The following is a 27,774-nucleotide window of genomic DNA, read 5'->3' as shown; positions in this document are numbered from 1 at the left end:
CTATGTCATATTCTCCTTAAAAACAAGGAATTTATCTTTTATATAGGATGTCTTAGAACAATCCATACTAGATGGCTGGATAGATGTAGATGGATGGGTAAACGAATGAATGGATAGGTGGGTAGGGTAGATTGATACAGATTTTTTAAATCAAATAACGTGAATGAATGAATTCTGCCCCTGAAAACCATTATAAATAATTGTCAGAAATGAAATATTCACAAAGGTTCAGCCAAAATTGTCCTGTTATCATGGTCTAATACTCTAGAAAAGTGACAACCAGTTTACATCACCACACAGGGAAATTTTAGTCTCTCTCCCACCCCTCCTCCCCACAAAAGCCTCACAACCTAGTTGATTTACCAGTACTACCCACATGTGGCAGAATGATTTGAGCCACCAACACATCACTCACATCTCTCCACCGTCGACATGACACATGCAGTCCCCTAAACGTTCCACCCGGAGGTATTTTGGGGGCAGCGAGCCAAGAGGGGGCTTCCAGAGCCAAGGGAGGCGTTGAGACACATGAGGTCACGGAGCTGCTACCTCTCCCCCTTCAAAAGAAACCACTCTGCTCCCTTCATTTCAGAATCTAGAGGAAGTTGACAAAGTGTGGCAACAGCCCAGCACAGTATGTGGTGGAGACTTTGCAGCTTGCTGGCCTGGTTCCCCTTACAAGGTAAGGACTTGGAGCTCATTTCTGATGATACTCACTTGACCTGGTATTTTACCAAATCTACCTATCAGTCACCTGCATTCACAGAGGACCTACGGCGAGAAGACAACCCAGGTAAGTATGTGATTACTTTCCGAGCTACACCACCATCACACATGCAGGATGTTACTGCTTTATTTAATCTCTTGTTCAATTGCTAATAATTATAGGAAGAGCCACCATAGACTGTGCTCTGTGGCGTATATGTTAGGGCAAAGTGCAACGAGCTCAGTAGGCTCTGTCTCTTAAGTGCATACCAGGTAGAAGAGCATCAGTGTGGGAATTTAAAAGCTTCCTTGCTGTATAAGCCTTAGCCAGATAATTTAAGCTCTCTAAAAACTCAGTGTCTGCATCCTGAAATGAAGAGATGATTAATAATGTTCGACGGCCAAACTCCCTGGATTTTTAAAGGGATCAAATTTCAAAATGTGAAAGCACTTTGAAGATGGCCAAGTGCTCTACAACTCTTCATTAGTTCAGAGATAATAGTGAGCCCCATGGAAGATTCCTGCTTATTTTTTTCAGTCAGTTATACTTTACATTGTATTATAATTTTCAAATTTGATCTTTGATGCTTACTGAATTCTAATGGAGCATGATGAAAATTTAAGACACTGTTACCTTTTTAACACAGGTCAAATTATTCCTGATCAAAAGAGGGGCAGGGTGTAGGGAATCTCTAGATCTCTGATTGCAACTTGTACCGAAGTCTTAAAAAAGAAGCCATGCCTAAATGTATTGCTTGCTTGTTGTGTGTGTTTCCAAATATTGAACTGAATTATAGTTATGTTTCAAGTAATGCACCCATCCTTCTAAATCTGCATTCACCAGAGAACTGTATCTGAATGACACTATTTTAAAAAACTAGATTTCCTATTTTATGTAGTATTTCAATTTCCTATTTTATACAATTATTAAGTGCTTTCTTTTTTCATCCCTATACTCTGAGGCACTTAATATGAATTCAATATTTGGTAATAAATAATACTAGTTTCTTCAATAAGTGGCTTAAAGAAACAGCTCATACATTCAGGAAAAGTACATTTAGACAGCTAAAATTAGAATGTTTTCAATTATTCCAAAGTTTAAAGCCCTTAACTGACTTTCACTTTTTGAGCCAAGTTGGCATCCTATTACACTGTTTATTACTGAATATATAGATGTCCACGTTTTTAGCCATTAATTCAATACTTAAAATCTTTTTTTAAAAGATTTTATTTATTTGGGAGAGAGAGAGAGCATGAGAAAAAAAAGTACAAGCAGGAGGGGAAGGGAGAGGGAGAAGCATACCCCCTGCTGAGCAGGGAGCCTGACACGGGGCTCGATCCCAGGACCCTGAGATCATGACCTGAGTCAAAGGCAGACACCCAGCCAACTGAGCCACCCAGGCGCCCAATACTTAAAATCTTATTTTGAAAAAAATTAAATTAAATCTTACTTTGTGTTAGGTCCTGGGACTGTAAAATGAATGAATGGCAAACAACTTCTCTATGAGAAGTTTGCAATCTCCATGCAGAGAGATACTTGTAACCAGATATAAAGCAAGGTGCTAAGTGCTGTAATCGAAGTCCATTCAAAACCTTTAGGGATCTGGAGGAGACGGCAGGTCATTGTGGGGAAGGAGGAAGCTAAAGACTGGTTAGGCAGGTTTGACAAAAGTGGTATAATATGAGTTGAGTCTTGGAGGAGATAAGAAAGGTATCCAGGCTGGTGGTGCCTGGTTGGCTCAGTCAGTTAAGTATCTGACTCTTGATTTCAGCTCAGGTCATGATCTCAGGGTCATGAGATGGAGCCCTGCATCGAGCCCTGCATTAAGCCCTGCTTCGGGCTCCTCGCTGGACATGGAGCCTGCCTAAGATTCTCTTGCTCTCCTTCTCCCTCTGCCCCCTCCCCCACTCTAAAAAAAAAAAAAAGTATCCAGGTCAATAGAACAGCATGAACAAAGGCAAAGTGTCTTCTTGAGCCCGGACCCGGCCGTGGCTGGTGACCACATTAGATACAAGCAAACAGTGGAACGGAGCAGGTGGTCTATCTGTGCTAGGTGTGGTGGAGCCTAGGGGGACACACTAGAAATGATGAATTCCAATGGAAAATGACAAGTTTGGGGTCCCTGCAGAATAGACTCGTTGTGTTCTGGAGTTTTTAAATTTATTGCATGCAATCATGGGCTACTAAGGTAAGGGGAAAAAAAGAACATTTTACTCTTTCTTCAGTCTACCATGCTAACCTCTAGTAGAGGGGAGATCAGACACTGCAACTCCCAAAATCTTGGGGAAAACCAGAAGGAATCTTAAGAACTGCACAGGTTTCATCTGTGTGTGCTTTGGTAGGTGGTTGTGACTGCTCCTTGGCCTTTTGCTTGAGGGTCAGTCACATGTGCTTTGGGGTGAAGCCACTGCACTGATAAGACCATTAGTTCATAAAGTTGGGGGTGGAGATGATGAAGGGCACAGGTTCTATTTCCATATATAAACCAGTCACAATCTATAACCCCAGAGTCAACCAGCAGCCTCATAACACGTGGCTTTGCATGGATGGATGAATCTGGTCAGAAGTCAATAATCCACTCAGTAAACATGACCCGCCAGCAGTAAAGGGGGACCTCCCAGGAGAAACTCCCTAGCTATTCACTGCCACACTTTGCATGCTTAGTATCTCTGGAGCCACGTAGGGCTAACAAACAGACTGGAACTCTGAAGCCCAGCCGGGGAGCCCAGGAAGTAGGCACACAGCACTCAGGATCTACATGAGAAAGGCTAAGGGTGCATAAGGATATCTGTGTTTTTAGAGCCTACAGTGGAGGAAGTGGTGAGCAAAGAAGGTAACCCACACCCCTCCTTCTGACAAAGAAGGTGAAAGTTTGACTCCAAACTTAGACGAAAAAATATTTATATATAAAAAATGAGTTCCAGTTTAGTTTGCAACGGCAATGAGAGAATCCTGGGGAACTTGCCCTTAGAAGACGTACCATCAAAATGCAGGTACAGGGATCTTCCTCTCCTAAACTTTAGCAGAGCTGGACACACCAAACAATATTTGGAAGCACTCACAGCTGAAGCACTGTGTGTCTGTGGCTTCTCTTTGGGGCTGTTCTTCCTTTCTACAATGATCTCCTGTCTCTAAATCAAACATGGGGCCTACATGATAACACTGAAAGAGAAATCAGCCTGAAAGCTAAAGGCAAGGCTTGGAGCAGAGAAGAGGAAACAGCAATTATTATATGCCTCAAACACAGCCCTTTCCATGTGAAACCCAGGCATTTATAGTTGTGGTCAGTAGACTGATACTAAATTCTCAACAAGAGCAAACACTAATCTTAGGAGATACAATTCTTTAGCATGTGCTAAAAAACCACCCTATATTTCATTACAATTTTTTAAACATTGTAAGAATCAAATAACACATCCCAAGAAAAAGACATCTTTAAAATGGAAGACAATTTATTCATAAACAGGCTACAGATAAATCTCACCACTCCCATTTCCCCAAACGCAGGCTTCCTGTCTAGACAATCGCTTTGCCAAAGGTAAGAACATGGGCAAAACTTTTTAGTATCAACTTCTGGCCTGAAGGATGAAATTAGGGCATGCTTCTTTAACAGTGGTCTTTATTCTATCATGGATTCAACATAGTAACTTCCCTCCTGTCTCTCAGTATTCTTATTAACAACAGGAGACCAAAGATATCTGTCCATCACCTGCTTTATGCTGCCATCATGAAAGCTGGTATTAAACCATTTTTTTCAAGCTCACACTGTGATACTTTCTATAAGGAATGAATTTTAGAGAAATATAAAATAGTCACTGCCCTCTAGAAACTTCAATCTGTGGGAAGCAGGATAACGCACAGGAACTAGAAAGTAAAGCAAGAATCAAGATGGGAATGATTATGGAAGCAATGGAAGGTAGACAGTTCTAGATTTAATTTCTTGGCTCAGAAGCTCCTTAACCTTAGAAGAAATTCCACTGTCATTTCAAAGCATCTCTACTAATATTATCTTTATTACTCGGTTATGGATTGATTTTATAGACGAAAATATTTCCAAATGACCCAACCTAAGCAGAATTCTGGGCTTATGCTTCAATGCTCTTATGAAAACACAGTATCTTTTTATGGGCTCTTCATTGTTCATTACAGTATTGGCTGATGATATGGGTATTTTTCCATTAGAACTCAAGCAAACTTTTTTCCCATGAAAGTCAATACGAATACAATACAACAATTCTGGGTTATTACTGCCAGAGGCTAGATTGAAATTAATGACCTAAAAATGGAACAAACTAAAAAGTCTACACCAATTAATTCCCAGGGCTCTCCAAAGCACTTTTCCTAATACTTGAAATTTATCACAAGGAAATAAACTCCTTGTTTCTTTCTCTTTTTTTTAAGGTTTAAGATGATGCAGTAAAACTCATTACATTTGCAATTCATAATTTATAACCCCACAACATTCTTCTGTTTATGGAAATGTTTTGTACTTTCATTGATAAGACTTGTCTAGTCCTCAGAAAAAAAAGATTTTTTTTAATTTAAAACTTGAAGAAATAACATGGCAATAAATGTGCCAAATCAGCAGTAAAGCCAATTTATTTTATTTTTTATCAATTTCCTTTTTGGGAGATTGCATTTGCAGCTGCTTACAACCGATTGTTTATCATTCTCTGGGGGTTGTGATTTGGGGAAATTAGACTCTCATGTTTGCCTGGAGAAAGTGTTTCTGTAGACAATTGAATTGGAAGAGATCTTAGAACATTCTTCCTCTGGCATAGAAGCTCTTTTGCTGGTGGGGCTTACCTACTCCCTGTGAACACCACTTGGAATCCTAGACACATAGCTTTTTTTTTTTTTTTTAAAGATTTTATTTATTTATTTGACAGAGACAGAGACAGCGAGAGCAGGAACACAAGCAGGGGGAGTGGGAGAAGGAGAAGCAGGCTTCCCGCTGAGCAGGGAGCCCAATGTGGGACTCGATCCCAGGACTCGGGGATCATGACCTGAGCTGAAGGCAGCCGCTTAACGACTGAGCCACCCAGGCGCCCCAGCTTATTTTTTTTTTAAGATTTTATTTATTTATTTGACAGAGAGAGAGAGATCACAAGTAGGCAGACAGGCAGGCAGAGGGAGAGGGAGAAGCAGGCTCCCTGATGAGCAGAGACCGATGTGGGGCTCGATCCCGGGACACTGGGATCATGACCTGAGCCGAAGGCAGACGCTTAACCGACTGAGCCACCCAGGCGCCCCTAGACACATAGCTTATACTTAAAGCCACAAGTCACTTGTTTCACAAATTGAGACCAGAAAGCCTGACTCTTCTGGGGTCTCATTATTTAAATAATCTGACCTAGTTATATGACCATGGGCTCTGAAGCCCACAGACATGGGTACAGTTCCCAGCCCCAGGACCTGTGTGACCTTCAGCCTCTATTCCTTCATCTAGAAAGCCAGCAAAATAATTCTTTCTTCATAGGGTTAGTTCAAAAAGTTAAATTAAATATAAGTTAACGTGGGCTGGCAGAGTTCCTGGCATATGAGAGAGCAAGTGCCCAATAGATACTGCTCAAGATTTTCCTTCTTTCCTATCAAAATCCCACCCCTTCATTCAGACCTCCTTCAGGAGACATCTTACTGCTCCTACGTACGGTGCTTGCTCCTTTGTATTGATTTGGGCTTTGTTTCTTAAGAACGATGTAATGAGGAGCACCTGAGTGGCTCAGTCGGTTAAGCACCTGACCCTTGATTTTGGCTCAGGTCATGATCTCAGGGTCGTGAGATCGAGCCTCACATTGGGCTCCATGCAGAGCATGGAGCCTGCTTAAGATTCTATCTCCCTCTCCCTCTGCTTCTGCCCCTCTGCCGCTGTGTGCTCTCTCTCTCTCACAAAAAAAAAAAAAAAAAAAAAGTATGTAATGAATGACTGAATAAATGAATGAGGTTGTGTTAAGAATAAGTCCCTGCCTTGGCTTGGGAGTGTGTCTTGGCCCATGCCAGCCTGACTGTCCCCAATTCTCTTCCTCTGCAGAAGCCTTTCTGACTAACCACCCAGAAACAGTCACCGTGGAGGAAGGCCAGACACTCATCCTAAAGTGTGTCGTTTCTCAGGGGAAGACCACCTCCCTGCAGTGGCTAGCCCCATCAGGGTTCACCATTTTTTTAAATGAGCATCCTGGTAAGTGAAATTAAAAAAAAAAAAAAAAATCACCACCAGACCTTAACCTGCAGGATTTTCCAGACAGACAAGTTGGTGGGATAGAAACCAACATGAGTCACCCAAACGGTGGGCTTGGCCCACCTTCTATTACATGGGGATCACACCCAGAGGCCTATTACTTTACACAAGGCTGCTTTTTCTGACAGGAAGTCTGAAATGGAAATCCCACCAGAATGGTTGGTAAAGGGGGCTCAATTACAAAGCACCTTTCCACGCCCACACCTCACCCCCACATCACTGTTTTACTCTCAGCACCCATGAAACTGCCAATAGCACCAACGAAAGGCCGCAGACGGACTTGAGGCCCTTTGTCCTCCTGCAGCTAACACCATCGCCCCACATCTGGAGCCGGCTGCTTCGTTTTCCCTCTGAGCAATTCATAGTCACCTCACACAGCTCCCTTCTAGAGATCTCCTTTTCTCCTGTTGGTCTCAACACAAAAGCAAGATTGCTGAGCAGCTGAGCAACGGACAGGGCCCACTGCTTTGGAAGGGAGGGCAGTCATTCCTATTTTCACAAACACACATTGCGTCCCAGATGCCCCAGATGGAAAGGCACTCTTCCCCCCACCCCCTTCATTCCCCACCAGTTGTACTGAGATATAATAAACACATAACACCTTATTAGTATGAGGTGTAAAATGATCGAATATTATGTATTTACTGCAAAATAACCAGCACAGGAAGCCTAGTTAACATCCATCACCTCACACACTCACAATGGTTTGGTTTGGTTTTTTTCTTAAGGAAAGGGATTCTTTTTTTTTTTTTTAAGATTTTATTTATTTATTTGAGAGAGAGAGAATGAGAGAGAGATCACGAGACAGGGGAGGGTCAGAGGAAGTCCCTGCTGAGCAGGGAGCCTGATGTGGGACTCGATCCCGGGACTCCAGGATCATGACCTGAGTGGAAGGCCGACACCTAACTGACTGAGCCACTCAGGCACCTAAGGAAAGGATTCTTAAAAGTCTATTTAGTTCATCTCTTTGGGCAGGATTTTACTAATCCCTCCCCTTCATAATGAGACCATTGTAGATCTCCATTTAATATTCTGAACTGCCAAATACTTAGAAAAGTCTCCAAACAGTCTGGTAAAAGCAGAGCCTCTAAAAAACTTGATATGCTAGGGAACATTTTTTTAAAATTTATTTATTTTAGAGAGGGAGAGAGAGCACATGAGTAGCAGGAGCAGAGAGAGAGGTTGGGAATCTCAAGCAGACTCTGCACTGAGTGTGGAGCCCAACTTGGGGCTTGATCCCAGGATCCTGAGATCACGACCTGAGTAGAAAGCAAGAGCCAGAAGCTTAACCAACTGAGCCACCCAGGCACCCCTATGCTATGAAACATTACCAAATATCGCTACGTTCAGTGTAAACTAACCGTATATTTCAAGCTAAATAAACCATTAACAGTAGAACCAATAAAGTAAGTAGATGTTAACTGTTAAAAGTTCTCAGAGAAAAACTGTGAGTAGAGATCATTCCTGTTAAATAATGCTTTCTCTTGTTTTGGTCTGGTTTTTAGTAAACTGGGAGAAGATGGGCACTCTCAAATTTCTACAGCAGAGTACCTTAATTGAACTTGGTGATGCTCAACCAAGGGTTGAGGGTCAAGGGTCATTCTTGCCTTCCAGGGGACATACGGCAATGTCTGGAGAGAGTTTGGGTTGTTATAACTGGAGAAGGGCAGGGGGAGTCTAGCATCTGATGAGCAGCAAGGCCAGGATTGACCTGGCTCTAAAGTCAATACTGTTGAGGTTGAGATGCCTGAATTCTAGTTCAGGTACCATCAGTGTCCCAGGACACACAGCCATGATTTCAGAGGACAAACAACCTTTCTTGGTCAGCCATTCAAGGGTTAACTATTTTAGGTTTGTTTATGTTACAAATCCAGAGAGAGAGGGAGACAAAACCACTCATTTCAAGAAACTCTGATTTGCTAAGGGACCTATGACCTAAGATAGAAATCCCAGGTCAATATAGAATCAAAAAACAAAACAACAACAACAACAAAAAAAAACCAAACACTTGCTATATAACTATAATAATAGTTATTATAATACATATATAAAATATGTATAAAATATAATATAATAAACTAAAAAATTAATTATATATTATATATATAAAATATATATAATAAACTTCTAAAAATTAATTATATATATTATATATATAAAATATATATAAAAATATAATAATAATAAACTTCTAAAAAATTAAAAATAAAAGGAGCACCTGGCTGGCTCAGTCGGTAGAGCATGCAACTCTTGATCTCAGGGTTATGAGTTCAAGCTCCACACTGTGTGTAGAGATTAACTTAAAAATGAAATCTTTAAAAATAAAAACACCCAAATGGAGTAATGGAGAGCCATGCATTTATCTTCCATTCTTCACATCCATTGTGACAGGACAACCTCAAATCAATCAGATTTCAAAGAGGTAAATCTACTGGGGCATTTTTCATAATGTAAAAAAATGAAAAAAAAAATTAATCATCCTGCAACCCGAACCCTTCACCAGCATAGTGTTAATTTCCTACGTGCACAAGAAAAGCAAACGGTTTATTTCACAGATCCCAGTATCAAAATATTTCATTTCCTAAATGAATGTAGAGCTATTGAGAGGCATCCAGCTGGGAACACTAGAATTTGGAAGGCAGCTCAATCGAAGATGTGACATTTGTTCCGTCAAAGTGTGAAATTCAAAAGCCATTCCTGCGAATAATCAATCCACTGAGAGACTGTATTCATCTGATCGCTTTCTTCCTAACAGCTCTTTTTCCCTCTTGTCCAGCTTTAAAAAATTCCAAATACCAGCTGCTTCATCACTCCACCAATCAGCTCTCCATCAGCGTGCTTAATGTCACCCAGCAAGATGAAGGCGTGTACAAGTGTTTACATTACAGCAACTCGGTGAGAACAAAGGAAGTAAAAGTGATCGTGCTAGGTAGGTGCCTGACAGCCAGCAAACCCAGCACGGGAGCGACAGACTTAGGAACAGGACAGATCATTCTGAAACTTCACATTTTAGCTAGGAATATTGCCCGAGCAAAGCATTTTCTCGGGCACCTCTACCATCTTTTGTTGAAAGGAAAACAGAAAGGAGCATTTTGACCGGTGAGCCCTAGATGAAAATGTGACTTTGTGAAATTTGTCTTTGGCATCAGTGAAGTTTCCTGTCTAAGGAACTAAGAGAAAGGAGAATTAATACTTGATAAGCTGCTGCTATGCGCCAGGCTCTGTGCTAAGCTCCAAGGAATCAAAGAGGAATCAGGCATGATCCCCACGCACAAGGAGTTGGCACCCTAGTCTAAGCAGCTAAACATGTATGTAAATAAAGTAGAACCTAACAACAGCATATCCCAAGGTAGAATGAATTCAGATGTAACTGCACCGGACAATTGGCTCACATCCTCTGCCAAAACCAGGTCCTCTCCTCCGGTGGGAGGTGGGGTTGGGAGGTGTGGATAGGAAGTGATAGCCTCCTGGGACTCACTCAGTTCTGTGGGTGGTCCACTGTATTCAGTGTAAGCCTTGCTGTCTTTACTTTTCTGCTTTTTGTGACAGAACCGATCAATTATAAACATCACTTTTTATTGATCTCTAATTCAGATCAATTATACACACCACTATTTATTGACCTCTAAGTGACATGATTCCACATATCACAAATGAATGTCTTAGGCTTCTTCTGTTGAATTAAAATAGCATAGTGCCTGCCATAAAGTAAAGGCACGGGGACAAAGTACCTGGGAAGGAATGGCTCCCTAGGGGCGTTGAGAACCGATGAGACTCAGCCCACCTTACTGGTCACGGCTCAGAGCCGTGTGCCCTTGTAGGCTCTTCTCACACTCCCCGCACACGTCTGACAGTACACTTAACGCATGATCTTTTAACTAACAGCTTAGCGGCTGAGTCTATCACCAGACTGCTAGCCCCTCAAAGGGCTTTATCTTTTCCATGTTTCTACTGCCAGCATCTAACACATCCCATGCATACTTGGAGCTGACTTTGCAATGTCTCAATGGCAGATAAATGAGCAAATCAACGTGAAAGTGTGCTGAACCAAAGTGTGAAGTAGAATGGGAAAGAGGAAGAAGTTAGCCTACTTAAAAAGTACACTTGACCCGTGAACCACACAGGTTTGAATTGTATAGGTCCACTTATATGCAAAATTTTAAAATAAATGCAGTCTGGTACTATGTTTTCTCTTCCTTATGATTTTCTTAATAACATTTTCTTTTCTCTAGCTGACTTTATTGTAAGAATCCAGTGTAGAATACATACCACATACAAAATAGGTGTTAATCAGCTGTTCGTGTTATCAGTAAGGTTTTCCATCAACAGTAGGCTGTTGGTTAAGTTTGGGGGGAGCCAAAAGTCATACATGGATTTTCAACTGTGTGGTGGTCAGGGGAGGTGTCAGCGCCCCTAATCCCCACATTGTTCAAGGGTCAACTCTATTTCCAGGACAGCAGTAGGAAAAAAAGGACAAATGGGCCCTTGGTAAGAGAAATGCATCTTTGATATTAGGAGGGGACAGAACTAACTCACTTTGAGTCATACACTCATGCAAGTCTAGAACTGAAACAGCCAACTCATAAAACAATTCCTTCATGTCACAGACAAGGAAACTGATCCACCAAAACATGGAGGGACATACAATGGTGCTTTCAATAACTGGTGACAGATGGAACTAGACTTCAGGTCTGTACTCTTCACCTAGTGCTCTACCAATCAAATACAGTCAGATAGCAAGTGTAAAAACTGTTGTTGTACCATTGGGAATTTCCAGGGGCTAATCATACACTGAGTAACAAGCAATGTGGACTACAGCCAAGGTAGCTTTACAAGTATCTAAAAGCCCTGTAACTGTATTCTGGGAAAGATCAAGTTAAAAAAAAAAAAATGCCCCTTATTTAGACCATACACTACAATGATCCCTATAGATTATCAGACTCCGTGCTTTACTGGGATATGTAGACCTGCTCACTGAGCAAAGAAAAATCAATTCTCTTCCAGCAACACCTTCCATGCCGACTCTGGAAGCTTCAGTTATCAGAATGCAAAATGGAAAAGCACACATTACACTTAAATGCTCCACCGTGAGAAGTAAACCCCCTCCGCAGATAACCTGGATTTTAGGCAATGGCATAGAGCTCTCTGGTAAGTAGGGACATGGTTCTCTTTCCTCCTTTGTTTTCCTTCCTACTTAAACTTCCAAGGAATTTTTAAATCCTCTGGCACCCTCTGGTGGTATCAGGTGCCAGCAAATAACATTCAATAATTTGTCAGTTTTTTCCAGACAAATTAACTTTATAACCTATCAATACTGTGCCTTCATCTTGAAAACTTATCACAAATAATCTGATTACATGTTTATACTTAAAACAAAGTAGAAACCTAAAATGGGATATTATGGTTTCTTAAAATTCAACATAATTTCATATATAGGTATGATATAGCTATTCCCTCAGCATGAACTTTTTAGCAGCCATAAATTTGAAAATACATTTAACATAATGCTTGTATATTGGAACAGGTAAGCTCCTCCTTATAAAGTACACTGCGATGTCATACCCTCAATAAAAATATTATGGTACCGAGCGCCTGGGTGGCTCAGTCCGTTAGGCGTCTGCCTTCGGCTCGGGTCGTGATCCCAGGGTCCTGGGATCGAGTCCTGTGTCGGGCTCCCTGCTCAGTGGGGAGTCTGCTTCTCCCTCTCCCTCTGCCTGCCACTCCGCCTACTTGTGTTCTCTCTCTGTCAAATAAATAAATAAAATCTTAAAAAAATATATTATGGTACCAAAGAATTTAACTTTGATTAGATTAAAGCAGGGTTCAACTGACTGAAGCAAGATAACTAATGGTCATGCTTGAGAACTGTTTATAGTTTGTTTACATTGTAATGTATGTTCCATTGGATTTTACATAATCAGAGAGAGATCCAGTCCAATGCCAATTCGACATCATTATAAGACCTCTCCTTTCATTTGCCTTATTCATTCACCCTGAGTAAGGTCTTGGGTCTTTGTGTTTGACTACATCAGGCTGTCCTTGTGTAACCATGATAAGCTTTGGATTTTTTTTCCAGTAGTGAAGGTTTACAGAAACCTAACCACTGTTATTCAGCTGCTTCCCCCTGTGACTGGGCCAGGCATGTACAAGGCAGCTGACCGAATCTAGAATGACTTAGAAGTCTAACAGTTTTGCCAAGATGTCAAGACCATCGGTCCCCGAGAACCAAACCCACCCAAGGGTATTAAGTAGCCACAACCTCTTGCACTTCTTTAATCCGCTCCATAGGTGAAACCCACCATGAATTTGAAACTGATGGGAAGAAATGTAACAGCAGCAGCATCCTCAGAATCCACACACTGGGCAAAAGTTCAACAGTGGACTGTGTCATCCGACACAAAGGCCTACAAGGAAGAAAACTGGTAGCACCTTTCCGATCTGAAGACTTGGGTAAGAAGAACTAATGATTGTCTTTTGCATTTAATTTACCTTAATATTACACTGTCAAACAAAATTAAATGGAATGGGAAGAGTCCTTCAGAGCGAGATCACTGTCCACAAAGCTCTCCTTAACAGCAAATTCCTTTAATGATTGAAATTTCTCCAGCTGAGGCATCATATTGTACCTGTTCCAACATTCGGACCCCGGTTGTGCAGAAAGCCTGGCAGGGCACCATATGCAAATAGCATCATGCTTGCTTTTTGATAATGCCAGCCAGCATAACTTGGCCAGTTTATTGCAGTCATGCTTTCAGAAAGGTCATCTGAAGCATACTTTATCTTTGTAGTTGACCCAAAAGGAGATAATAGCAACTGAAATAAATCTAAACTTGTCAACATTATTTTATGTTAACATAAAACACTCAGTCAAATCAAGCCATGATTCCTCTTTAGATTTATTTGGTTATAACTGTTTTGCAGGTTCTAGTTTAACCATGTTAATATTCTGGGCAGAACAAATACTAGTAAATAAAATGCCAAATAGTAAATGTGAAGAGGCGTTGCCTCCATTTTCAGGATGTGTTCTCCGATTCCTTCATCAAAAGCAAAAAATAATAATTTTTAAACCCTAGAAAACTTTCTTTTTTTGAGAGAGAGAGTAACCATGAGTTGAGAGGGAGAGAGAATCTCAAGCAGGCTTTATGCCCAGCACAGAGCCCAAAGCAGGACTCGATCCCATGACCCTCAGATCATGACCTGAGTCGAAATCAAGAGTTGGATGCTTAACCGAATGAGCCACCCAGGTGCCCCTAGAAAACTTTTTGAGCCAACATGTATCTAATAAGAAGTACCATGAATCACACATCTATAATTAATAAGACTCTGACCTTCGTTATTTTATAAGGTACTTCCCAGTGTACAAGGAATTCCTCAAGTGCAAGGATTCACTCACACTAGCGAAGGAGGGGGCTGCTGGATGAGGATACATTTGTCGAGAAAGCTGCTCATGAAATAACTGCTAAATGCAAGGCACTGGTTAAGGAGAACACCATCATGGGGAAAGCGCTCTGCAGCCCTGTGGGGGCTGCTGCTGTGGCTAACGGCAGCCCCTCCCTCCCTACGACACGCTTTCCACCAGTCGCTTTCTCAACAAACCAAAACTAGCAAGTCTTGAGGAAGCCGCATCTAGAAGACTGGGGCCCCACAGATTGGGCAGGCTCCTGTAATCTGACACAAAGTCCTGCCTCTCCATGACTCATCCCCTCCAGCCTCTACAGTCAGCGGAGCATAGCACATGGGGGGGGGGGTGCTCCTGAAAGATACTCAGGTTTTTTTTTAAGATTATTTATTTGAGAGAGAGAGTGCACGGGGCAAAGGGTAAAAGGAGAGAGAGAATCTCAAGCAGATTCCCCGCTGAGTGTGGAGTCCAATGCAGGTCCGGGTGCCCCAGACATTCAGATTCTTAAACAAAAGAACCAATGATATTGAAAAAATGCATATTTTTACTCTTCAGCTATTGTTCAGGCCATCTACAAAAATTACTCCGGAGGGGAAATCACAGATTCTTCTCCATTATGGCCATAGTTCTATAGGACTCAAAATGATAGCCGTAAGACTTCATAATAATAGGATAAGACTTAACTTTTATTTCTGATCTAACTATCGATTATTATTTAGCACTCACTGCCAGATCTCCATTAAGTATTCAAAGAGCAACTCCAATATCGGCTGTTGGTGGCTTCCATACGTTTAATGGCTTTTTTTCCCTTCGTCAAGTGACTACGCGGACATACAGATATTACACATGGGTTTTTTTTTTCTTTTTATTAACACATAATGTATTATTTGTTTCAGAGGTACAGGTTCATCAGTCTTACACAATTCACAGCGCTCACCATAGCACATACCCTCCCCAATGTCCATCACCCAGCTACCCCATCCCTCCCACCCCCTACCACTCCAGCAACCCTCAGTTTGTTTCCTGAGATTAAGAGTCTCTTATGGTTTGTTTCCCTCTCTAGTTTTGTCTTGTTTCATTTTTCCCTCCCTTCCCCTATGATCCTCTGCCTTGTTTCTCAAATTCCACATATCAGTGAGATCATATGATAATTGTCTTTCTCTGATTGACTTATTTCCCCTAGCATAATACCCTCTAGTTCCATCCATGCCGTTGTAAATGGGAAGATTTCATTTTTTGATGGCTGCATAATATTCCATTGTATATATATACACCACATCTTCTTTATCCATTCATCTGTTGATGGACATCTTGGCTCTTTGCACAGTTTGGCTATTGTGGACATTGCTGCTATAAACATCGGGGTGCACGTACCCCTTCGGATCCCTACATTTGTATCTTTGGGGTAAATACCCAGTAGTGCAATTGCTGGATCATATGGTAGCTCTATTTTCAACTTTTTGAGGAATCTCCATACTGTTTTCCAGAGTGACTGCACCAGCATTACACATGTTTTGTTCATCCAATAAGTTTAAAAAGTTTGATTAACTGAGGATGCTTTAAAACACATTTACAAGTAAGGATTCTGACCCCTTTCATTCCCACACTCTGCATGGAAGGACCTGGGAAAATAAAGATCAGACAAGCACCATATCTGGGGATGTGAGTAGTGTCTTCCTTTGAAAAATCCACACTTAGATGCTTGTGGAAGTGTGATGCTTGGAGAAGGAGAACAGAGCAGGAATAGATCAGACCCTCTTCAAAATGATTTACTTCATTTATTTAGTATTCCAAATGAAGAATCTTGATTTCCTATTACTTAACTGGAGGTGGGATTAAAAAACAAAACAAAACAAAACAAAAAACTTGAGCAACAGTTCTCAAACTTATGGATTTTGAGACCCCCCTATACTTCTACAAATAACTGAGGACCCCAAAGAATTTTTACTTAATGAATTGTATCTGTCAATATTTACATATTAGAAATTAAAACTGAAAAATGTTTAAATACTTATTTATTTAAAAAATAATTAACCACTACATAGAAACAGAAATGGTATATTTGTGTGGAAAAATAACTGTACTTTGCAAGACCAAAATGTTAGCGAGAAAAATGGCACTGGTTTTCATTCTGAAATCTCTTTGGTATCTGGTTTAATAGAAAACAATTAGGTTCGGGGCCCCTGGGTGGCACAGTCAGTTGAGCGTCTGACTCTTGGTTTTGGCTCAGGTCGTGATCGCAGGGTCTTGAGGTTGAGCCCCGCGTTGGGCTCTGTGCTCAGTGCAGATTCTGCTTGAGATTCTCTTTCCCTTTCTTTGATTAAATAAAAAGCTCAGGGCTTCTGGCTGGCTCAGTTGGTTAATGTCTGCCTTCGGCTCACGTTATGATCTCAGGGTCCTGGAATCGAACCCCGCATTGGGCTCCCTGCTCAGCGGGAGCCTGCTTCTCCCTCTCCCACTCCCCCTGCTTGTGTTCCCTCTCTCGCTGTGTCTCTCTCTGTCAAATAAATAAATAAAATCTTTAAAAAAAATAAAAAGCTGAGAAGCACTCACAGATTCCATAAAGACATTACCTACCTGTCACATATCAGTATCAATATTTATAAAATTTCAGACACCTTTTCTATACACTCCCTGGTTGCAGGCCTGTTCATTGGTCAAATCTGTGCTAAGCTGAATGTCTGGAAACATCCCCAAACATTATTTTGTTTGTTTTGTTTTGTTTTTTATAGAGAGAGAAGGGAGGAGGGACAGAGGGAGAGAGCAAATCTTAAGCAGGCTCCACACCCAGCATGGAGTCCAATGCAGGGCTTGATCTCATGACCCTGAGATCATGACCTGAGCCAAAATCAAGAGTTGGACACTTAACCGACTGAGCCACCCAGGCACCCCAAACATCGTTTTACATTATACAATATTACATTTGTAAGCATTGTGCTTAATACATAGCAAAGCACTGTGCTAAGCATGTTGTATGAATAAAATTAATTCTTGCAAAAAAAACTCCAAGGGTGAATGCCATTAGTAGTTCCATTTTACAGGTAAGGAAAAACTGAGCATTCAAGAGACTGGACATCTTGCTCAAACTCACTGGGCAGCAAGCAAGTTAACAGCATCAGAATTCAACCTGTGACGGACTCCAAGGCCACCTAATGAATAAATAAGGACGGAGATAGGTGACTGGGCAGACAGAAGGACTAACAGGTAGATGGAGGTAGAGAGAGACAGCAAATAGCCTTTGCATACTATTGCGAAACACAGCACTCTGGACGCAGCCTGCTGTCCTTCTCAGCCAGGCAGCCTAGCAGATGGGCTAGCAGCAGGAGAGAGATTCAAAAACCAGAGCAAAAGCTGTAGAACACGAGTGCTTAGGTTTCCGCAGAACCTCACAAGCAGGTAGCAGCTAAGTACATTCTCCAACCTATTGTCCCGAGCACCATGTGGGTGAGACTGCTCTCTGTAGTTGCAGATTTCTGTTTTTCCCCTTTCCTAGTTACGGATCGAGAGTCGGCTTCAGACGCCCTGGAGAAAAGCTCCCTGTCCTCTCAAGACCCTCAGCAGCCCACTAGTACTGGTAAGTGTCAACCCATTAAGATTTAAAAAAAAAAAAAAAATCATGCCTCCTTGGAAAGGGCCATTTTTCCAATTCTCATTTCTAAGATTTTTTTTTTTAATTTTAACCTTTTTTTTTTTTTTTAAGTGAGGGAGAGAGAGAGGTAGGGAGTGGAGGGCAGAAGGAGAGGTAGAGAGAGAGAATCTCAAGCAGGCTCCTCACCCACCATGGAGGCTGACGCAGGGCTCCATCCCAGGACCCTGAGATCATGACCTGAGCTGAAACCAAGAGTTGGACGCTTAACTGACTGAGCCACTGAAATTTTAACTTTTAATAAGACAATGCAGGATGCCCTGCACGGGCTCTAGCTTACTGCTGTCCTGGAGGAGCTCCATACCAGCCATGTTCCCTTAGTGGGATAGGCTTCGGGGTAACTAATACCTTGTAAGTTCAGCGCTATTTTGCTTGATACACACACGTGCACACACGACTGTGACATTTGAATTTCCTCTGCAGTAAAGGGCAAGGTTGAATTCATTTATGGAGAGACTCGTTTCTTTGTTTTCTCACCCGGAACAGACCAAACACAAAATAAAGACTTGGTTTCAGCAAAGGGCAAAGAAGCAGGATCTGGAGATGTGGGGATTTTTGCCATTGAATAACAAAATCACCTTTGAAAGCACATCAGTTACTTGGCTGTCAAGAACTCAGATAGTTTTTGATGACAGGATTGAACTCTAAATGCAGAATTACAAAGCCTGGATTATAATTCCAGTTTTTCAGACAGTGAACCCACTGGATGATTAGCTCTGGGCAATGCTCATGTATTTATCTTTGTATTTTACCTGGCATAGTATCTGACACTAGTAGGTACTCAGAAAATGCAGTATAGGGGCGCCGGGGTGGCTCAGTTGGTTAAGCAACTGCCTTCAGCTCGGGTCATGATCCCAGAGTGCCGGGATCGAGTCCTGGGATCGAGTCCCACATCAGGCTCCCTGCTCAGCAGGGAGTCTGCTTCTCCCTCTGACCCTCCTCCACTCTTGTGCTCTCTCTCTCTCTCAAATAAATAAAAAATAAAACCTTAAAAAAAATGCAGTATAAATGAATAAATACACGTATGAATACTTTCATTTGTTATGGTGTTTCGAGCAAGAGAGCTTCATCCAAAAAGGGCATAAACTCCTATAGGTCCTCTTTTTTTGTTTCAAATAGTGTGTCTACAGGAATTTCCTTGAGTAGAATAAGAGCTTTCATACCATTATCATGTTCATAGCTCTGAGTATCAGATCACGTTCTTAAAATTTTTTTTTATCTGGAATAACACTTAAAAGTAAATGTTTGGGGCTTTTAAACACCGATAAAAACAATTTGTACCATCCAGTTTTTTGAAGGGCAATGGAAACTGAAAATGATCTGAAGGGGCACAGCCGTATCACTTGCTTTAATAATTCAATATTTTTAAGCGTGTTTAGAATCTACTTGTCTTTAAATTGGCTTACAGCTCCACTAAACAACCCAATTTTCTGCTCTGCTTTTTCATAGATAAGATTTAATACGGTTTCTAAATTTCCTTTCAGCTTTCAATTTCTACGATTTTATTACTGTTAATAATACCCATTTCCAGCAGAACGGGTGGTTTCATTCCCTGCGGGATCCACACAGTGGCGCTGTGTAATGGGCTAAAAAGCAAGAGACGGGGGGGGGGGGGGGGGGCGGACAGGAATAGGGAGGATGAGCAACGGAATCAGAAAACGCGATCTTTCATTTTTACGACTTCTCGCACCTAGCAAAAGCATCACAGTATATGCCCGTTCTAAGGGGGAGAGGCAAGCAGAGGTTTGAATGACAAGGGAGCCTATTTTTCAACATAAAAATCATTGCTTCTCAGGCTGTTAGGTTTTCTTTCCACAAGGCTTGGGATGCCAATCTTCCATGCCCTGGTGTTATCTTGCACCATTCTGAAGACCTTCTAATAGGCCTGATTCAGGAAGCAAGTATAAAATAGTGGTGTACACTTTGCATTCTGAATTTCAGCATTGGCTCTGTCACGTATTAGGTCTGTGACTTCAGACAACATACCTAGCTTCTAGAAGCCTCTATTCAGAACTGCAGTGAGAAACCTACCGAATGCTCTGTTTGGGGCTGAGCCCAGAGCTGGTGTTCCGTAAACATCTACCTTTTAAAAATAAGGCGAAATGAGCCTGGTGAAATGAGCCATTTGCAACTATTTCCGGAAGAAGTCAGTGGTTCAAAAATGGTCTTTTTTTTTTTTTTTTTTTTTTTTTTTAAGGAGGACAACGTAGTTTGGTTTCCAAAGCTACTTTGCTGCTTTGAGATAGCTGTGTATATATACACACTATTCATATACAGTCATATGTATATATCATGTCTTAATTTCTTTCAACTTAGTTGCAGTAATGGAAGATTCTAGTACAACCAAGAGTGACAAGGAAGAGAAAGAACAAACCACTCAAGACCCTGACTTGGCCACTGGTAAGCATCCCCCTCAGCATTGAGAATAAACACTTGACATTTTAACCTCTTAATCAATAAATCCAATGGTCTTTTTCAGTCCCCATTTTTCTTGACCTTTCTATTGGTTAATCATTCCCTTGTTCCTTGACTTAGTTGTCTCCCTGGCTTCCTTGAAATACTCTGCCTGGTTCTGTGACTTTTTGCCAACCACTCTTTCTCTGTGTCCATCAGAGAACTTCCCTTCTTCCTCTGGATTCTTATATGTGGATACATTTCTGACTTTACTTCTCCATCCTTGATTCTTCCCTTAATTCTTGAAGAGTTTACCCATTCCCAGGGTTGTTCCTATTGCCACTAGGCAGAAGATTTCCATACTTACACTTCCAGAACATGCCTGAGAATTAATTGCTGTTTCATTCCATCTCCTACATCCCTGTTGCTGGATTTTCTGCCATCTCCTTGAACTCAACATCACTAAAAACCAAACAGCACCTTTTCCCACAAAATCACCTCATCCAAATGATCACACAGGCCCCAAATTTTGGCGTCATCCTTCATTCCTGTGTATGTGTGTACACACAAACACATAGAAAATCAGTCCATCTCCAAAGACTTTTGAGTCTCCTCTTCCAGAATTTTGTCGACTATCACTGCAATCCCTGGTCCAGACCCTCATCATCTCTTGCACAAGTCCTGTGACTTCAGTTTCTCCTCTGTGGTCCATTTTTAGGACTATGATCAAAACACCCCTTTGCATTCTTCACACCTGTGTTCAGAAAACATCCGTGACTCCCCGCATCTACCACGCGGAGCAGGAGCCTCAAAGCCTCCAACAAGGGCCCTCCATCCCCTGCCTCTGCAGTCCTCTCTAAAGTCCCAGGAAGAACACACATTTTTCTCTGACATCATCATCCCATTTTGACTGCCCTTCCCTCAACAACCTGAACTGCCCCTGAAGAAAGGAAAGGCCTCATCTTCCCTCTCCTTACCCTTCTTTCAAGGCCAAGGTCTTCACTGAGAACTTCCTGACTAACTCAGGGACCACTCCTGCCTCTGAATCTCTGAGCACATTATGGTGTTAACACATATGGATCTAGAATTTTGCATCGATTTCTGACTTCTGTTGATTCATGTATTTATTTCCATAGAGAGAGAACTACCCCTTAAAGCACAGGGACCATGCCTTATGCAGCTCCAAGCACAATGTTCTACACAAAGCTGGTGCTCCTTAACTGCTTGTTGGTTGAGAGGGGGCCAGGATGTCTGGGCAAAACTAGAGCCCACAGAATCAGAATGTGAGGTTTAGAAAGATCTTAAAGACCTCACCTAGTTTATGTCCAATGGCCTTCACGTAGGACCACATTTAACCTAGCCAACATTCGTGGATTTCATTTTATTTGCATAGTTTTTCACACTCCTTAACAACCTCTTGCTGCTTAACTACACCTTGCTAAAAAATCAGTCCTTACAGCTCATTTAAGTCCCCTGACTATAATTTAAGTCAATATTCTTGCATGTTTTCTCTGCAAATGAAACCTCACAGCTTCCATATCTATGTAACTTCAGAGCATTTTTCAAATCACCTCACAGAATTGCTTTGTTTGTGTGCCTGTTGGCTTGTTTTCAGAGAATAAATAATATGAATCTCTTTCCCTTCAGGGTAAAGCTCTCTGTCTTTTTATCCGAGTTGCCTATCAGTCGAACTACATTTTGAAAGCATTGTGCAAATTCCTCAGTGACAAAAACAAACCAACCTTGAACTGTCTAAATTCATTTCATTTTCCGTACAGAAGCCAGTCTTCAGTATGTGGGGGTGGTAAGGAGGAAAAATGGCATTCTACTGCTCACCCTTGTGTCCTTCCTCATCTTCATACTCTTCATCATCGTCCAGCTCTTCATAATGAAGCTTCGGAAAGCGCACGTGGTGTGGAAAAGAGGTGAGAGGCAGAGGACCCGATGGGGCACTCCAAGGCGTCACACCACGGGGCTAGGACAAAGGAAATTCTGCCAACTAAAGCCTTTCTGTTAGATGCTGCACAGTCTGTTGGATAAGTGTTGTCATTCAAATAAGCAATTGTTGGTTTTGCAGTAAATACAGAATGTGAATCTCCAGGAGCTATAATCAAAGAGTGCGGAACCAAGAGAAATTAGAGTAGCTCTGGGAATTGACATTAAATTATAAAAGCTTCTAGTCACAAAAGGATCCCGAGTGGAAAACTCATTCATTCATTCAGAAAGCATTCATTGAGCACCTCTTGTATGCCAGACACTGTTTCAGTCACAGGGGATACCTCTGTCAACAAGAGAGACCAGGTCCCCACTCTCAAGGAGTTCACATTCTAGGGACAGCCAATCAAAGGTTGAATATAGACTGTTTGGGTTCTGTTCTTACTCTGAAAGAATGTATTCAGCTTCGCTCACCCATAATATGTGAGTAATGTTTCCTAAGCATTCTGATTAAAAAGTTATCATTGGAGGGCTCCTGGGTGGCTCAGTTGGTTAAGCGACTGCTTTCGGCTCAGGTCATGATCCTGGAGTCCCTGGATCGAGTCCTGCATCGGGCTCCCTGCTCGGCAGGGAGCCTGCGTCTGCCTCTGACCCTCTCCCCTCTCATGTGCTCTCTCTCTCTCATTCTCTCTGTCTCAAATAAATAAATAAAAAAAAAATCTTTAAAAAAAAAGTTATCATTGGAAACTATATATATGTATATATACCATATATACGTATATAATTTATCTACCATGGAAGGTACCTATTAAAATGCATAGATTCAACACATATCAGGGCTGGAAGGGACCTTAGAAGTTATCCAGAATAACAATCTACTCAGTTCATTCCATCTGTGTGTACTAGGATAAATCTCCTCCTTAATTCTGAGTGATTATTTAGACCTATGCTGTCCAATACAGTGGCCACAATATGGCTACTGAGCACTTGAAATGTGGCTAGTCACTTCTGAGAGGTGCTGGAAGGATAAAATAGACACCCAACTTTGAAAGCTCAATACACACACACACACGAATGTAGTATGTCTAATAATAATATATTGGATCTACTAGGTAAATAATTATTAAATTAATTGCACCTGCTTCTCTTTGCTTTTTGAGCATGACACCTAGAAAACTTAGAATTACGCATGTGGTTCGCATTCTAGTGGTGCTGGACATCGTTGATTAAGCCACATATGACTCCAACACCTCCAGTAGCTGAGAACTCATTATGTCCCAAAGCAAAATACTTCCCCTTTGAATGGCTCTCACCCTATTGAAAATACAACTTCTTCTAGTTTGATGTCAATCTCTCTATATATTCAGCTGGACTAACTTTCATCATAAACAGACCTAGAGACAGGGTCTGGCTTTTCAGCTGTACCTGTGCAATAGGCAAATGCCACAGTATTGTTTCAAAATCTCCCATTAATGCTTCACCCCCATAGTTCTTTAAGGGCTACTGGAATTGTCCCATCTAATACTTGATTCTAATCCACGGTCATTTGATTTCCGCAACTCTTACGCTGCCTAGCGCAGTGCCTGTAGGAATCAGAGCAAAAAACAAACACACTTCTCAGAATGAATGAGGACATGAGGTATGGGAGGGCGAGTGGTAAGTCCACTATTGTGTAGACAGAGGGATCATCTTATTTGAACATACATTTGTACATATAGGTGATGTCTGGGGCACTCGAAATTAATAACATAGTTTTCTTTTCTTGCAGAAAACGAAACCTCAGAACACACTCTAGAAAGTTACAAATCGAGGTCAAATAATGAAGAAACATCATCCCAAGAGAAAAAGGGCCAAAGTAAGTCAATTACATGACCTCAAATTTGAAAAATGAGGTTAATTTGTTGCCTTTAAGGAGGAGGGTAAAAATCAAAGTCTGATTTTTAGCACTAGAAAGTCAATCAACCTAAATCATCTTGTAGAACATAAGTAAATCTTCCAAAAATGAAAACTAGTGACCATTAAGTTCCTATGGCTGCAGATATGCCCCCGTGGGAAGCCATCCCTGAGTTCTTGCTGTCACATGCAGGCACATCCTGAGACCGTATGTCCCTCTTGTGCTCCGGGTATCTTACATACATCTTAACAATCCAGCACTTTCCACACCCCATACCATCTGCTCATTTCTGATGTGTTGCTTTAGCTACCACAGTCCTCCTTCAGGTGGTGAGTAGCTGGGTTTATCTATGTTGTGTCCTCAGATTCTAACACAGGGCCTGATGCCAATGGAGTGTCTGATGCATTTGTGTTGAATAAATGAACACAAGGCTTAACTGATTCAAGCAGACATGTTTTGGGTCTTTTGATGACTCCATTGTAGCTTCTCAAGCAAAATATGTAAAGAAAGTAGAAGGAAGAGTTTCTAAAAGGAGCTTGTGTGTGTGTGCGCGCACCTACGCTCATGTGTGTGTTCTTGACAAAAATCTAGTAGAGAACATCTGGTACTACAGGAAAGCAAGAATCTTCTACCTTTCTTTCAACCATTTTGGTTCCTCCATTGCAAATTAACTCATTCCATCTGCTGAGAGTTGCAAGCTAGGCAGAAAAGCTTAGCTGCTAGTTTCTATTGGTTTCATTGAGGTTTTTGTAGGAAGCTGGCCTTTCACAACACCTCTGCCTTTTTTTTTTTTTTTTTTGCTTTGACCTAGTAAGGTGTGAAGTGGAAAGAATCACTGTACTAGCTGGGACAGGAGAACAAGAGGGCAAACCGTGAGAACTGGGGGTGGGACAGGGAAGTGTGTGCAAGGCGCAGAGAGTCTGTTGTATTGCCCATGTTTCTAGAATGTCAGTGTTCTTGTCCTCGACTGGCAAGTAGGAGAATTTTGTCAGTATGACGTGTTAGTTGGATTGTTTCCTATGCCAACTTTCTTAAGCAAGGGGAACCAAAACAGTGGGTGTAGAATGATAACTTTCAGCAAGAAAAGCCCTCAGCTCAGCTGTTGAACAAGCAGAAAGCCTTTGCGTCTCAACTTTAAGAAAGTTGAAAAGGACTACCTTTGCTCAAGGCTCCCTTCCCAGAAAGGTCCATCCCTAGGGGCTGGCCACGGATTGTGAGAGGGTGTACTTTCAACTGAGCTCCAACCTGCACTTCCAGCCTCCTTGCCCGGGCTCCCTCCAACCCAGCATTTCAACTTCACTGTTTTTGCTCACTTAAAAGTCATCCTCTGGAGCTATCTCCAGCCTCTGTATATAGAGTTACATGGGCTTTGAGTGATCTGCCCCAACCCTATGTTTTCCATAAGCCCTGTTACTTTTAGTAAGAAATTTGCTAAATACAATGTGGGTGGGTTTTTTTCAGGTTTTTTTAATAGCAGAAACGTCTATATATTTTATTTCAGGTTTATTTGTATATTTACATAAAAAAAGACTTTTTAAAAAAAATCAGCCCATAACAATGCATTCAGACCATTTACGATATGCATCAATTTCAGATTTGATTTTTTAAGCCATTAACATATGAACCTAAAAATACCATGTGCAATCAAAGTGTCTCAAATAAATGGGTGCAGTATTGTTCAAAATAAATGGTCATCTTTGACATATTTTTCTTTCAGCTTTCCACTCTAAGAGCTACGTGAACTACATCACACAGTTGTACTCAGAAGCAAAAACAAAGAGGAAGGAAAATGCACAAAATTCAAAATTAAAAGAAGAACCCACTCATATACCAGAGAGCATTGTGTAGTGCTCTGTGCAGTAGAAAATATGATTTGGGGGGCAGCCGCATCATCACAGTGGGGCAGCCTATGGGAAGAAGCATAATAACTGTCACATGAAAAATAGACTTTGAGTGCAATGCAAGATGGTGTGTCCTCCCATGGCAATCTGCTCTGGATTCAGAGTCATGAAATGAGGACTGGACCATGGACACAAAAGCTTCATAGTTTAAAAAAGAAAAGAAAAGAAAAGAACCTATTATGTCTCACACTACTTCAGAGCAGGAAGATTCTCCCAAGCCTTGGAGATCAGGGTTGATTTGGCCAGCAAACATCTTACCCTGAAGGGAAAAGGAGGTCCAGTTGTCCCAGAGGATCCAGTTGAGAATCACGTTTAATTTTAGTCTCATTCAGTTTGGAACAGTTCCTTAATCTTTCCTGTACATTCATGACATTTGGGATAGTTTTGAAGATTGCAGCCTAGTGATTTTGTAAACTGTCCCACAGTTTGCCTTTGATTGTTTCTTCGTGATTAGATTCGGGTTACAAAACTCTGACGGGACTGTCACAGAAGTGATGTTTTGGTTATGTCACTGTGTTTTAGTTACCCCTTTCTTGATCACTTGATGAGGGTGCTGTCTGCCAGCTTTCCCCACTGCAAAGTTCCTCTTTCCTCCTTTGTGAGCTGATACTTTGTGCAGAGATGCTTTAAAAATATGTAGATATCCTGTTCCTTGTCAAACTTCCAAGTCACTCATTTATTTATTTATGGACTCACGGTTTCCTGTTATTCAATGAGTTACAATCTGTTACTATCCTGTCTCACTCACTGGGTTATAATCTGTTACCATCAAACTAATCTCTTGCTAATTGGGTGATCAATTGTGGAAACAGGCTTCTGTGTCCTTCTTATCCTCAGCCTTTGAGCACTTTCTTCCTTTTTGGTATGAAATATTCCAGGCTCATCTTCAACTCTTGCTACCCCAGCCCTGTAATGAGCCATTTCTCCAAGGATCCCTGATTCCTTTTAGTGGAAAATGATATTTAGAAGCCAAAACCCAGGGGCTATGTGTGCACACTGCCTTTGGGATATCATTGTCCTCAAGTCATCTCAGTAGACAGAGCTAGGGAATATATGAAAAAGTGGGCATATAGTTGACCCTTGAACAACATATGTTTGAACTGCCGAGGTGCCCCTCGAGTTGACCACAAAAGCCACAGGGCATTTATTTACCACTGCCTGCCCCAGTCTCCAAATTGAAGGCAACTGGTGTTATGGTCGCACCTGCTGCCCTGTGACTACCCCAGGAGACCTACAGAGGCCATCAGCAGCCCCCAGAAACCCTGGATCCCTCCCCTCCAAGTCCTCCATGGTCTGGGTTCCCTGCTGGTGCTAGGGTGGCTGCAGGCCTCGGGCCCCTCCCAGGCAGGGCACGAACCCCTCCCCGTGCAGCACCCTGGCTCCACCGCCATCAGGAGGCTGGCGGGCTCAGAAGTGGTCACAGCTGCCTATCCCCACGGGCAGTGGTGCATCTCCAGGCAGAGGGGGCAGCTGTCTTGCACTCCCAGGTTGCTATCACTGCCCACAGCCCACCAGGGAGCTGCTGCGACTGACCTGAGGCCACCAGGCTGCAAAACAGCACCATCCAGAGGCCAGGTTTGTCACTGTCACCACCTCTGTCCTGGCCCAACCACCCTGCAGGTGGATTGTTTTTTCAATAAATATATGTACAATACTGTAAA

General features: G+C 41.8%; 1 protein-coding gene across 5 annotated transcripts; it reads left to right on the top strand.

Moving 5' to 3' along the window:
* Positions 1-370: 370 nt before the first annotated feature.
* Positions 371-27,774, top strand: CRTAM (cytotoxic and regulatory T cell molecule). Of its 5 annotated transcripts, none has more exons than XM_081799256.1 (10): positions 371-793; positions 6,738-6,884; positions 9,700-9,873; positions 11,949-12,092; positions 13,233-13,394; positions 17,837-17,917; positions 20,306-20,389; positions 22,165-22,308; positions 24,087-24,173; positions 25,930-27,774. In XM_081799256.1, the coding sequence occupies exons 1-10, from the start codon at positions 637-639 to the stop codon at positions 26,058-26,060; spliced, it is 1,311 nt and encodes a 436-aa protein (XP_081655382.1). In that variant the 5' UTR covers positions 371-636; the 3' UTR covers positions 26,061-27,774. The 5 variants fall into 5 exon arrangements, with proteins under 5 accessions (XP_081655382.1, XP_081655383.1, XP_081655381.1 ...); XM_081799257.1 differs by having other exon boundaries at positions 372-793; positions 9,721-9,873; positions 22,162-22,308; XM_081799255.1 differs by having other exon boundaries at positions 372-793; positions 22,162-22,308.

This window comes from Leptonychotes weddellii, chromosome 11 (assembly GCF_054177405.1).
Source record: "Leptonychotes weddellii isolate Sample4059 chromosome 11, ASM5417740v2, whole genome shotgun sequence".
Classification (NCBI taxonomy): Eukaryota; Metazoa; Chordata; class Mammalia; order Carnivora; family Phocidae; genus Leptonychotes; species Leptonychotes weddellii.
Note: the sequence above shows the minus strand (reverse complement) of the source record. Positions and strands in the feature narration are given on the sequence as shown.